Source organism: Rhinoderma darwinii (assembly GCF_050947455.1).
Source record: "Rhinoderma darwinii isolate aRhiDar2 chromosome 12 unlocalized genomic scaffold, aRhiDar2.hap1 SUPER_12_unloc_13, whole genome shotgun sequence".
NCBI lineage: Eukaryota > Metazoa > Chordata > Amphibia > Anura > Rhinodermatidae > Rhinoderma > Rhinoderma darwinii.
In genome coordinates, this window is record NW_027461866.1 from 111,303 (window position 1) to 125,546 (window position 14,244).

Below are 14,244 nucleotides of genomic sequence, written 5' to 3' on the forward strand. Positions count from 1 at the left end.
TACAGACCCAAGACTAGACCCCTAAATAAATACAGACCCCAGACTAGGCCCCTAAATAAATTCAGACCCCAGACCGGACCCCTAAATGAATACAGACTCCAAACCAGACCCCTAAATAAATACAGACCCCCAGAGCAGCCCCCTAAATCAATGCAGACCACAGACCAGATCCCTAAATAAATACAGACGCAAGACTAGACCCCTAAATGAATACAGACCCCAAACAGACCCCTAAATAAATAGACCCCAGAGCAGACCCCTAAATCAATGCAGACCACAGACCAGACCCCTAAATAAATACTGACCCCAGACCCGACCCCTAAATAAATACAGACACCACACCAGACACCTAAATAAATGCAGACCCCAGACCAGACCCCTAAATAAATACAGACCCCAGACTAGACCCCTAAATAAATACAGACCCCAGACCAGACACCTAAATCAATGCAGACCACAGACCAGACCCCAAAATAAATACAGACCCCAGACCAGACCCTTAAATAAATACAGACCCCAGACCATACCCTTAAATAAACACAGACCCCAGACTAGGCCCCTAAATCAATGCAGACCACAGACCAGACCCCTAAATAATTACAGACCCAAAACTAGACCCCTAAATATTTACACACCCCAGACAGAACACCTAAATAAATGCAGACCCCAGACCAGACCCCTAAATAAATTCAGACCCCAGACTAGACCCCTAAATAAATACAGACCCCAGACTAGACCCCTAAATAAATTCAGACCCCGGACTAGACCACTAAATAAATACAGACCCCAGACTAGACCCCTAAATGAATACAGACTCCAAACCAGACCCCTATATAAGTACAGACCCCAGAGCAGACCCCTAAATAAATACAGACACCAGACCCCTAAATCAATGAAGACCACAGACCAGTCCCCTAAATAAATACAGACCCCAGACTAGGCCCCTAAATCAATGCAGACACCGGACCAGACCCCTAAATAAATTCAGACCCCAGACCGGACCCCTAAATGAATACAGACCCCAAACCAGACCCCTAATAAATAGACCCCAGAGCAGACCCCTAAATCAATGCAGACCACAGACCAGACCCCTAAATAAATACTGACCCCAGACCCGACCCCTAAATAAATACAGACACCAGACACCTAAATAAATACAGACCCCAGACTAGACCCCTAAATAAATGCAGACCCCAGACTAGACACCTAAATCAATGCAGACCACAGACCAAACCCCAAAATAAATACAGACCCCAGACCAGACCCCTAAATAAATACAGACCCCAGACCAGACACCTAAATATATGCAGACCACAGACCAAACCCCAAAATAAATACAGACCCCAGACCAGACCCTTAAATAAATACAGACCCCAGACCATACCCTTAAATAAATACAGACCCCAGACTAGGCCCCTAAATCAATGCAGACCACAGACCAGACCCCTAAATATTTACCGACCCCAGACCAGACACCTAAATAAATTCAGACACCGGACCCCTAAATAAATACAGACCCCAGACTGGACCCCTAAATAAATACAGACCCCAGACTAGACCCCTAAATGAATACAGACTCCAAACCAGACCCCTAAGTAAATACAGACCCCAGAGCAGAGCCCTAAATCAATGCAGACCACAGACCAGACCCCTAAATAAATACAGACCCAAGACTAGACCCCTAAATGAATACAGACCCCAGACTAGACCCCTAAATAAATACAGACCCCAGACCAGACCCCTAAATAAATACAGACCCCTATATAAATACAGACCCCAGACCAGACCCCTAAATAATTACAGACCCCGGCCCAGACACCTAAATGAACTCAGACCCCAGACTAGACCCCTAAATAAATGCAGACCCCAGACCGGACCCCTAAATAAGTACAGACACCAGACTAGACCCCTTAATAAATAAAGACCCCAGACCAGACCCCAAAATTAATGCAAACCCCAGACCGGACCCCTAAATAAACACAGACCCCAGACTAGACCCCTAAATAAAGGCAGACCCCAGACTAGATCCCTAAATAAATACAAACTTCAGACCAGACCCCTAAATAAATGCAGACCCTAGACTAGACCCATAAATAAATACAGACCCAAGACTAGACCCCTAAATAAATATAGACCCCCGACCAGACCCCTAAATCAATGCAGACCCAAAACCAGACCCCTAAATAAATACAGACCACAGAGCAGACCCCTAAATCAAAGCAGACCCCAGACCAGACCCCTAAATAAATACTGACCCTAGACCAGATCCCTAAATAAATACAGACCCCAGACCAGACCCCTAAATCAATGCAGACCACAGACCAGACACCAAAATAATTACAGACCCCAAACCAGACCCCTAAATAAATACAGACCACAGAGCAAACCCCTAGATCAATGCAGACCACAGACCAGACCCCTAAATAAATGCAGACCCCAGACCAGACCCCTAAATAAATACAGACCACAGACCAGTACCCTAAATAAATACAGACCCCAGACCAGACCCCTAAATAAATACAGACCCCAGACCAGACCCCTAAATAAATACAGACCCCAGACCAGACCCCTAAATAAATGCAGACTCCAGACCAGTCCCCTAAATGAATAAAGACCCGAGACCTGACCCCTAAATAAATACAGACCCCAGACCAGACCCCTAAATCAATGCAGACCACAGACCAGACCCCAAAATAATTACAGACCCCAGACCAGATGCCTAAATAAATTCAGACCCGAGACCGGACCCCTAAATAAATACAGACCCCAGACTGGACCCCTAAATAAATACAGATCCAAGACTAGACCCCTAAATAAATACAGACCCCTAAATAAATACAGACCCTAGACTAGACCCCTAAATGAATACAGACCCCAGACCAGACCCCTAAATCAATGCAGACCACAGACCGGACCCCTAAATAAATACAGAACCCAAACCAGACTCCTAAATAAATACAGACCCAAGACTAGACCCCTAAATGAATACAGACCCCAGACCAGACCCCTAAATAAATACAGAACCCAGACCAGACCCCTAAATCAATGCAGACCACAGACCAGGCACCAAAATAATTACAGACCCCAAACCAGACCCCTAAATAAATGCAGACCCCAGACTGGACCCCTAAATAAATACAGACCCCAGACTAGACCCCTAAATAAATGCAGACCCCTGACCGGACCCCTAATAAAATTCAGACCCCAGACTAGACCCCTAAATAAATAGACCCCAGACTAGACCCCCAAATTAATGCAGACCCCAGACCGGACCCCTAAATAAATACAGACCCCAGACTAGACCCCTAAATCAATGCAGACCACAGACCAGACACCTAAATATTTACAGACCCCAGACCAGACCCCTAAATAAATTCAGACCCCAGACCGGACCCCTAAATAAATATAGACCCCAGACTGAACCCCTAAATAAATACAGACCCCAGACTAGACCCCTAATTTAATACAGACCCCTAAATAAATACAGACCCCAGAGCAGACCCCTAAATTAATGCAGACCACAGACCAGACCCCTAAATAAATACAGAACCAAGACTAGACCCCTAAATAAATACAGACCCCAGACCAGACGCCTAAATAAATGCAGACCCCAGACCGAACCCCTAAATAAATAGACACCAGACCAGACCCCTAAATAAATACAGACCCCAGACCAGACCCCTAAATAAATACAGACCCAAGACTAGACCCCTAAATAAATACAGACACCAAACCAGACCCCTAAATAAATACAGACCCCAGAGCAGACTCCTAAATTAATGCAGACCCCAGACCAGACCCCTAAATAAATACAGACCCAAGACTAGACCCCTAAATAAATACAGACCACAGAGCAGACCCCTAAATAAATACAGACCCCAGACCAGACCCCTAAATAAATACAGACCCCAGACCAGACCCCTAAATAAATACAGACCCAAGACTAGACCACTAAATTAATACAGACCCCAAACCAGACCCCTAAATAAATACAGACCCCAGACCAGACCCCTAAATAAATACAGACCCCAGACCAGACCCCTAAATAAATACAGACCCCAAACCAGACCCCTAAATAAATACAGACCCCTGAATATAAACCCAGATTCTATATTGTGGATGAAAAGGGTTTTGCCAATAACCTGAGCAAATAACCGTTGTTTATCTCTACTGTAGGAGTGGCATGTATTGCTACTGTGTTCTGCAGACCCCTGAGCAGGCCATAAGAAACCCTGGTTGGGAAACACTGCTCTGGACACTAGACTGGCACTCATGATGCCCACATCAGACATGGCAGAGCAGGTTACTGCCAGGCAGGTGCCACCTGAGGATTCCATGACCTCTGACATCATGTGGACCTGCACACGACCAACTGCTGTTTACTTTCAACTGTCGACGGCAGCGATCGGACTGAAGTCTACAGGTAGGAAGATATTGGTGAAAATGGCGTCCAATGGACATGGAGAAGACGGCGAGAAGAGAGAAGAGGAGAAGAGGAAGAGGGAGGAGGACAGCGTCACCGGATTCAAGAAGAAGAGGAGAGGAGCCAAGGACAGAGGATTGGAGGATGAGGAGCCAAGACCTGGGAGCAGCCAAGACCCTGGAACATCCAGCCCCTATGCCAGGCTTACCATCAGCCGCTTCACCATCCACCAGGTCCTGGGTAGGGGCAGCTTTGGCAAAGTGAGTAGAATATCTAAATATTTCATTTTATAGGGTGGTAAACCTAAAGTTGACCTTTTATCTCCATCAATTGTTCTCGGTTGTCACCATGTTATGCTGGATGGATGATGGGTGTAGTGTTCTCCTATGGGATGCCTAATAGGACATCCAGAAGTATTCCTGCCCCCATAACCACTACTTTAGTTTTTCATTTTAGTATTTTTCTGTCGACATGAGAGATTTTGATTTTTGGGGGCACGAGTTGTAGTTTTTAATGGCTCCATTCAATGTACCATATCATTTACTGGGAACATTGTAAAAGGCTGTTTCTTTAGGTGAAATAGCAAAAAAAAACAAAACAGCAATTCCTCCATTGGTTTAATTATTTGGCTTTTATGGTGTTAACTAAGTGGTAAAAATGACACGTTACCTTTATTCTGCGGGTCAGCACAATAACGGGGATACCAAAATTATATTGTTTTATTTTTTATACTTTTTATCCAATAAAAACAATTTGTAAAAACATTTATTTGTTGTGTCTCCATATTCTGAAACCCAGAATTGTTTTTATTTTTCTGTTGATGGGGCGGTGTGAGGACTTGTTTTTTGTGGGGCGAGCTGTACTGTTTATTGGTACTATTTTGGGTCACATAAAACTTTTAATCACTTTTTAACTTTTTATTCCATTTTTCGAGGAGCTAAACAAAACGAAATAGAAAAAAGTTTATTTATTTATTTTGACTGCAATATTTATGTATTGCTTGAATTGTTCCTTTAGCCTCCTCCTATTAAGCTTAGTAGGAGGACCAAGTTGGCAGACCTTGGGGTCTTCATTAGGCCCCCTGGCTGCCATGACAACTATCTACACACTGTGATCGCGTTGCGGGTAGGGGTGATGGGGTGACAGCGGGAGCTTACCTCTATTTAACTGTTTAGATGCCACGGTCGCTATTATAGCGTATGATCCTGCTCCATACTACCCCCACCAACTAAGATAATTATGTCAAATGTGGGTAAGGCGTGAAGACCTCTCCATACAGGACCCAACAGCAGACACTGCATTATGCTGGGAGCTCAGCTTTGTTCTGCTGTAGAGTCCTGGGCACTACCCGACTGACCCACCTCTCTGTCCACCTCTGTTCCTTCTTCTTCTCATGAGGAATCTCCATTTGTCTTCCTCAGGTGGTCCTGGCATCAGTCCCCGGCCGAAACACCTACATGGCCGTAAAAATGATCACCAAACGGGACAATACGGACGAAATTATGAGAGAGCGGCGGATACTCCTAGCGGCCAGACACTGCCCGTTCCTATGCCACCTCTATGCCGCACATCAATCTGAGGAGCGGACATTTTTTATCACGGAGTATCTGTCCGGTGGCAGCCTGGAGGCTTTGATCAGGATGTGCTGCTGCTTGAACATCGGCAACGTAAGGCGAGTAAATAATCAGAAGACTGAGGGGGGTGGAAAGAAGAAAAGGTGAGGGGGGAGGTCAGATGAAGGATAATACAGAGAATGCAGAATACAGGCTGCCATAATCAGCGCCTCCTCTCTGCTAGAGACCGCACACACTCCATCATAACATGATATTAGGGAATTGATAGAGGAAGATTTCATGACATTGAGACTCCGCTCTGTTCTCCCCATCAGATTCTACACAGCAGAGATGATATGTGGCCTCCAGTTCCTCCATGGACACAACATCGTCCACCGGTAAGCAGAACTTCCCCCTTCTTTCATTCTCCTTTACATGCTGGAAACAGTGCACCCAGCTTTCCTACACTCCTGAATGGCTATTCTGCTTGGTGGTGCAATGACCCATCCCCCGTCTCCTGGATCACTGGGCGGATTTGTCATTCTCTCGTCTTATTTCTTTGCAGAGATCTAAAGCCGGAGAATATAATGTTGGATGCAGATGGCCACGTCCGTATCATCGACCTGGGATTGGCCCAAGATGGCGTCACCGCCTCCAATAAGATCCGTGGAGTGTCGGGAACGTTGCATTACATGGCCCCCGAGGTGCTTCTTAGAAAAAAATACGGCACCGCAGTTGACTGGTGGAGCCTGGGGATTGTGGTGTCCAGGATGGCAGCAGGACGCTCCCCATTTTACAACGGCCCCGTCAGGCAAATGGCTATCAAAGCCATCACCACCGCGAAGCCTAAATTTCCAATTTGGCTTAATCCTGACGTGAAACATCTGACCAAGAGACTGGTCCGTAAAAATTCTAAGAGGCGCCTCGGTGTGTGCGGGAACATCAGAGAGCATCCATTCTTCTCCACCATCGGCTGGGAGGAACTGCAGGAGAGGAGGGCACAGCCACCATTTACACCATTTGTGCCCGTTCTGGAGAACCAACATCTGAAGTGGCCAGAGAATAACAAAGCCCTTCACCCCTTGGCCGGGTTCAGCTTCATGTCACCAAGCTGGACCCAATAAGATCTCAGGACAAGGGCCCAGAACTTCATGCCTCCTGACCCGCGCCTCAAGTCTCTGCTGCTGTATGTCACCTCGGCTGCCCAGACCATCATCTCTCTCCTTACCATCTTCATGCCACACCTCTGCCATCTTGCTGCTGCACCAGAGCCTTGACTTGCCATCCTCCAATCCCGGGCAGGCATCTGACATCACTCCAGCCTGAAGATCCTCTACACCCCCCAGGAGCGGCCTGTGCTTAGTTTCCATCTGGGGAGATCAGGAATAATAGCCGCATGTTGTAGTCCTGGGGCCGGAGCGGCCATTATACCTGATCTCACCTCAGCACAGGCCAGGTAAGTAATGCACCCACATCACTCACATCACCCACATCACCCCACTATATAATAAGTATAGACACCGCACTACATGATAAGTATAGACACCCGCATATAGACACATAGTACATTTAGATTAGACTTCAGCCTTTGATCCTGGGATTATTCTGATCGCCATATTTGGGGTCAGGAAGGAATTTTCCCCCCTTAATATGAGGACAATTGGCTCATTCCTCACAGGGGGTTTTCGCCTTCCTCTGGATCAACACGGCCTTAAATAGGTTTAGGATGATAGAGTAATAAGTAGTAACACACATAAGTAACATAATATAAATATAGAAAATAATTAAAAATAATTCTTAATTTATTACAATTTATAGTTTACACATAAATAAATACAGCAGTTCATTAAAAATAATAATAAATAAAAATGAATAATTTTCCCCTAGTCTTTCCCCATATTACACATGTTACACTTCAGCCTCTGATCCTGGGATTTATGCCGATCGCCATATTTGGGGTCAGGAAGGAATTTTCCCCCCCTAATATGAGGACAATTGGCGCATTCCTCACAGGGGGTTTTCGCCTTCCTCTGGATCAACACGGCCTTTAGATAGGTTTAGTATAATAGATAAATAGATGACACATACATATACACAGTATATAATAATAGTAGTCTTAATACTTCTAGAATAATCTCCTAATAATAAAATATAACCTTCCCTTATCTGTAAATAAAACTTTCCTTTTACCCCCTACATCTTTGTGTTTGTCTTTATTCCCATTGGACTTCTGTGTAGTAAATGTTGTCCGAGCTCTGAGACCCCCACCAATCACTAGAACGAAGCAGCTGAAGGTCTCGTGTGAGCGCTCAGCCGCTTCCTGTCTGTTCGGCTTTTTCCGGAAAAATGTATCGGCTCATAGACTTTCTATTGAGTCCGTTCACCGATACATTTATTTCTGGAAAAAGCCGAACAAACACGAAGCGGCTGAGCGCTCACACGGGGGCTTCAGCTGCTTCATTCTAGTGATTGGTGGGGGTCTCAGTGCTCGGACCCCCACCAATCCAATCTTCTGACGTGTCACTATGTCACTATGACATGTCAGAAGTTTGTCAAACGTTTAGCTACACTTTAAAGGTATATGTCAGATTTAAAGCCCAAATGTGGTGTGAACAGAGCCTTACAGGGGTTGTCAGGTTTTTACAATACCGTTTTGCTAGAGGGGTCCAGTAATCTGTGGGGGAACTTGCTGCAAGAGTTTAATTTCCCTACAGCATCTCTAAAGGGGAAGTAAAGTATTACACAGTTCTATAATCACCGGGCTGGGCATGTAATACATGGATGTGATGGTCCTCCTGAGCAGGAGATGATGTTTGTTGCCCCTCTCCATTCTGGATAATTAATCAGGGTCCTGAACGGGGGAACCCACACTATTACCCCAAAATTCCCTAATAGGGCATTTGAAAATGGGTTTTCCAAACCAGAAAACAGCTTTAATGGTTATATAATGATAAGTGAGAGTTTGTTACAATGTATCAGTGCAGGAGAGAGCTGAAGTACAGGCTATTTAGATTGTGGAGGATTATCTAAACGGGATACACTGAATGGGGCACAGTGGGGGATGGAGGATCGGCTACAATGCTGCCCCCTACAGTCAGGGCCCTCACCTCATGGATGCTCCTGTTACCAGATCCTTCACACCAGAGATCAACATTCATGAAGAAGAAAAATCCCCTGCAGAGACGTCCACACCGAGAGATCCAATAGGACTGGTCTATACAAGGAGTCGTCATATCCGGGGGCATATTTACAGCCATGCCCCCATATAATAAATACTTTATTCCTGTATACATGAGAAGTTCTACAACTTTATAATATCATTTATGTTTCAATTACTCACCATTTTCAAGATCTGTTTGCTGTCAGTGAATGAGGACACTCTTGCTTACATTCAGATGCAGTGAACCTGTACATCGCTAGTCCTGCTCTCAGCTAAGAAACATAAAGTAGATTAGCGAAGTTGTAGAACTTTTCATTTATACAGCGATTAAGCTTTAGTTACATAAAATCGGAAAACACACAGGAAGAGGATTCATTATCGGTAGTACTACAGTGATCTGGTGCCCGCAGGTATCTAATGGTAAATACGGCCCTGGTGGGTACCTCACCTTTATGTGACAGGCCATAAAATGTCATATAGGAAAACACGTGAGAAAGAACTTACCATACGGGGATCATATATGTTATGTCGCTGGAAGAAACCTGCAGCACCGACACCAATGGAACATGAGGATGACGCCACTCAATGTGCCGTCCATCACCCCCATCGCCCCACGCGTTTCACTCCACTTGTGACTCTGCCAACTAACGTGAATACTGACAAAACATAAACTCTGACCGGCCTCATCACTAGTCCATATTGTCATACAGCCGCCTCTGATCCCTAATCCAGTGGTGGTGAACTAACCCTTATCCACTTACATGTGGTTTCCAGTAGTCAGTGGTACATATAGTATCCAAAGTCTGGTGGCCAGTGGTACATAAAGTATTCACAGTCTGGTGGTCAGTGGTACATATAGTATCCAGAGTCTAGTGATCAGTGGTACATAAAGTATCCAAAGTCTGGTGGCCAGTGGTAGATAAAGTATCCAGAGTCTGGTGGCCAGTGGTATATATAGTATCCAGAGTAGTGATCAGTGGTACATAAAGTATCCAAAGTCTGGTGGCCAGTGGTACATAAAGTATTCACAGTCTGGTGGCCAGTGGTATATATAGTATCCAGAGTCTGGTGGTCAGTGGTACATATAGTATCCACAGTCTGGTGGCCATTGGTATATATAGTATCCACAGTCTAGTAGTCAGTGGTACATATAGTATCCAGAGACTAGTGGTCAGTAGTACATTTAGTATCCAGAGTCTGGTGGTCAGTGGTACATATAGTATCCAGAGTCTAGTGGTCAGTGGTACATATAGTATCCAAAGTCTGGTGGCCAGTGGTACATAAAGTGTCCACAGTCTGGTGGCCAGTGGTATATATAGTATCCACAGTCTGGTGGTCAGTGGTACATATAATATCCGGAGTCTTGTGGTCAGTGGTATATATAGTATCCAGAGTCTAGTGGTCAGTGGTACATATAGTATCCAGAGTCTGGTGGTCAGTGGTATATATATATATATATATATATATATATATAATACCCAGAGTCTTGTGTTCAGGGGCACACGTGGTCATAAACGGCTGTTTGGACACACGGCAGGGTTCAGAAGGGAAAGCGCCATTTGGAGTTCAAATTTAGCTGGAATGGTTTGCGGAGGCCATGTCACATTTGCAAAGCCCCTGAGTGGCCAAAACAGTGGAAACCCCCCAAAAGTTACTCCATTTGGGAAACTACACCCCTCAAGGAATTTATCAAGGGGTATAGTGAGCATTTAAAAAAATATGTCAATTAAAAATCCATGGGCTTCTCTAAGGGATGGACCCTGGGAGGCGTGGTGCTTTAGCATACCCGTGGTGATGCCACTGTAGCTTATATGATCACGGCTAGTGGTTTAACCCCTTCCCGACATTTGCCGTATAGATACGTCATGGAAAGCCATGACTTCCCGCAAATTGCCGTATCCATACGCCAAATGAAGATGGGGTTACAGTGGAAAAAATAAAAGTTACAAAGTAAAGATGGCTGCTGTTCATAACAGCAGACCATCTTTACGCGAGGGCTAGGGGGGTGGCTCAACCGCCCCTAATCGGCGATCGATGCAATTGGCCGGTCAATTCAGATCGGCCAATTGCGGCCATTTGCGGCTTTCACCCATCACTGTGCCACAGGGCACAGTGATATGGTGGTGATTGGTGCTGCCTAGGACAGCACCAGTCCCTGCCATGTAGCGATGACGAGGTGGCAGGGATGCCATCCCCCCCGATCGCTACGATTGGTTGGTCTGCACCGATTGACCAATCGCAGCCATGGCGAGTGTTTGAAACACCCTCCACCAGCTCTGCCCACCTCATTCCGGTTAGGAACGGTGAGCAGAGCTGGTGTGTCCGTCTGTGAGCCATACTTACCGAATCTGAGGCCTTCTGTGCTGCCATCCTGCTGTGACGTCTTCATCTGACTGCTTCCTGCTGCAGAGTGAACCGTCGTCATCATCATCTGTGCTGCTGCTGATTTTTTTTTTTTAGCAGCACTTGTTTTTTTCCTTAACTTCTTATCCCTGTACCCTTCCCCCTCCCCCTCTTTCCCTTGTTACGTCCTGTGGCCGCTGAGTGCGGATCAGTGACCACCATCACTGACCGCCAATATTTGGCACACGACTTTTTTTTATTTTTTTTATTTTTGCACCTCCCTGTGTGCGTCCTGTGGCCACTGAGTGCTGATCAGTGACCGCCATCACTGATCAGCATCCGTGGTAATTTTTTTTGACGCTACGTTTTTTTCATCTTTTTCTACCCGCACCAATTTACTGTGTGCTTCCTGTGCCGCTGAGCGCTGATCAGTGACCGTCATCACTGATCGGATCAATTATAGGTGCAGGGTTTTTATTTTGTGGCCTTTTTTTTTACTGCACCTTTTTTTTGGGTGCGCCCTGGGGTCACTGAGTGCTGAGTATAATAATCAGCCTCAGTGGTCATTTGTTTACGCAGGGTAGCGTTAGGGCGTTAGAGTAGCGGACGTTTACTGGTGTCCGTTTTGTAAAATAAATATATAGCAGAAGTTATAGCTATATGTTATTTATACAGTTTGAGTAAGTCTACAGCTTCTCGTCAGCGTCTGTTTACTGACGGACATTCAGCTTTTTGTAACTGAAGTTCGGTCACTACATTTTTGATAGCGCAGCGACACAGTTGTAGCTCAAGTTTTTTCACAGTTCTATATTGAACGTGCAGTCAATTTCTTTCTCCTAAATTTTTCTTATAGTTCTTTTTGTTTTCCTATAAATGTCATATACACGTGTAAAAGCACAACATACACAACCACCTCTATAAAAATAAATGGAGTATTACACGTGTTGAAGCACTACATACCCCCCTAATAAAAATGTCCCAATCATCTCAATGGGTCTATTCAGCGGAAGAGGCATCCGCCATCCTGGTCCTGACACTGAATCAGCCAGCGCGGGAGAAGAGGAAATTGCCCCATTCCTATTGACCTCCTCATCATCATCATCCTCATCCAGTGATGAGGAACCCCCGCAAAGACGCCCCAGGACATCAGCTGAGGCAAACCCACAAATGAGTGCTACCCTGTGGAACCCACCCCTGATAATTATGAGCCTCACATTCCGGATTTCACAGGGAGCTCAGGAATTCGGTTAGAGACTGTAGGCCTCACAGAAATGGACTATTTCAAGCTCTTTTTCTCTGAGGATTTTGTTAATGTAATGGCAGCCCAGACAAATTTATACGCCCGGCAATTTTTAGCCCAAAACCCCACGTCATCATTTGCTAGGTGGACCCCCATAGAGGCAGCGGAGATTATTAAATTTTGGGGCCTTGTCCTACATATGGGCCTAGTAAAAAAGCCAGCGATTAGGCAATACTGGAGTGCGGACAGTTTATACAGCACCCCATTATACCGCATGGCAATGACCCGGGCACGTTTTGAAATAATTCTGACATTTTTGTATTATAAGGATAATGCACAGTGCCCGCCCCGTGATGACCCCACATACGACCGCCTATTCAAGATCAGGCCAATGATTGATTATTTCTGCACCAAATTTCAGGAAGTGTACACCCCCGAAAAGAACATAGCAATAGACAAGTCCTTTTTACATTTTAAGGGGAGACTAAATTTCCGCCAATACCTGCCAAGCAAGAGGGCGAGGTATGGAATTAAAATGTAGAAGCTGTGCGGGAGCAACTCAGGGTGCACCTACAGGTTTAGGGTTTATGAAGGGAAGGACGCCAGGATAGAACCCCCAGAATGCCCCCCTGTCCTGGGGGTTAGTGGGAAAATAGTGTGGGACTTGGTGCACCCACTGCTGGACCAGGGTTAGCCCCTTTACGTGGATAACTTCTATACCAGCATCCCACTATTTAACTGCCTCTCCACCAAAAGTCCTGCAGCATGCGGCACCGTGCGCAAAAACCAGAGAGGCCTCTCTAAAAATCTGATTGGGCAACCCCTAAGAAAAAGAGAAAGCAGGTCACTAAATAGCGAGAACATGTTGCTGGTCAAGTATAAGGACAAGAGGGACGTCCTTATGTTGACCACAATGCACGGTAGCGGCAGAACCCCTGTCCCTGTCCAAGGTACCACCACAATGACCCCCAAGCCAGACTGCATCCTCGGCTACAATAAGTACATGGGAGGGGGTGATCTCTCTGATCAAGTACTGAAGCCGTACAGTGCCATGCGGAAAACAAAGGTGTGGTATAAAAAGCTGTCCGTGCACATGGTACAGATGGCATTGTATAACGCTTACGTGCTGTACCAATGTGCAGGCCGCACAGGGACATTCCTTAATTTTCAAGAGGTGCTGATAAAGGCCCTTGTATTTGGGGACCAGGAAGGGGAGAGCCCCAGTACTTCTAGAAGCGATGGTCCACGTATTGTACCAGGGCAACACTTTCCTGAAGGAATCCCCTCCACTGGTAAAAAGGGAAGGAGCCAAAAAAGGTGCAAAGTGTGTTACAAAAGGGGGAGAAGACGAGACACAACTTATCATTGTGAAACCTGCCCCGACATATCTGGCCTGTGCATAAAGGAGTGCTTCAAAGTTTATCACACATCCATGGATTTTTAAATGACACATTTTTTTTTAAATGCTCACTATACCCCTAGATAAATTCCTTGAGGGGTGTAGTTTCCCAAATGGAGTCACTTT

At 45.6% G+C, this 14,244-nt stretch overlaps 2 protein-coding genes across 2 annotated transcripts; both read left to right on the forward strand.

The window, feature by feature from the left end:
• Positions 1-4,388: 4,388 nt before the first annotated feature.
• Positions 4,389-6,144, forward strand: LOC142698124 (protein kinase C-like 1). Its single transcript, XM_075847803.1, has 2 exons — positions 4,389-4,683; positions 5,845-6,144. The coding sequence occupies exons 1-2, from the start codon at positions 4,444-4,446 to the stop codon at positions 6,142-6,144; spliced, it is 540 nt and encodes a 179-aa protein (XP_075703918.1). The 5' UTR covers positions 4,389-4,443.
• On the forward strand, positions 6,133-8,163 carry LOC142698123 (protein kinase C delta type-like). The gene is made up of 2 exons (XM_075847802.1): positions 6,133-6,374; positions 6,542-8,163. The coding sequence occupies exons 1-2, from the start codon at positions 6,277-6,279 to the stop codon at positions 7,098-7,100; spliced, it is 657 nt and encodes a 218-aa protein (XP_075703917.1). The 5' UTR covers positions 6,133-6,276; the 3' UTR covers positions 7,101-8,163.
• Positions 8,164-14,244: the final 6,081 nt, after the last annotated feature.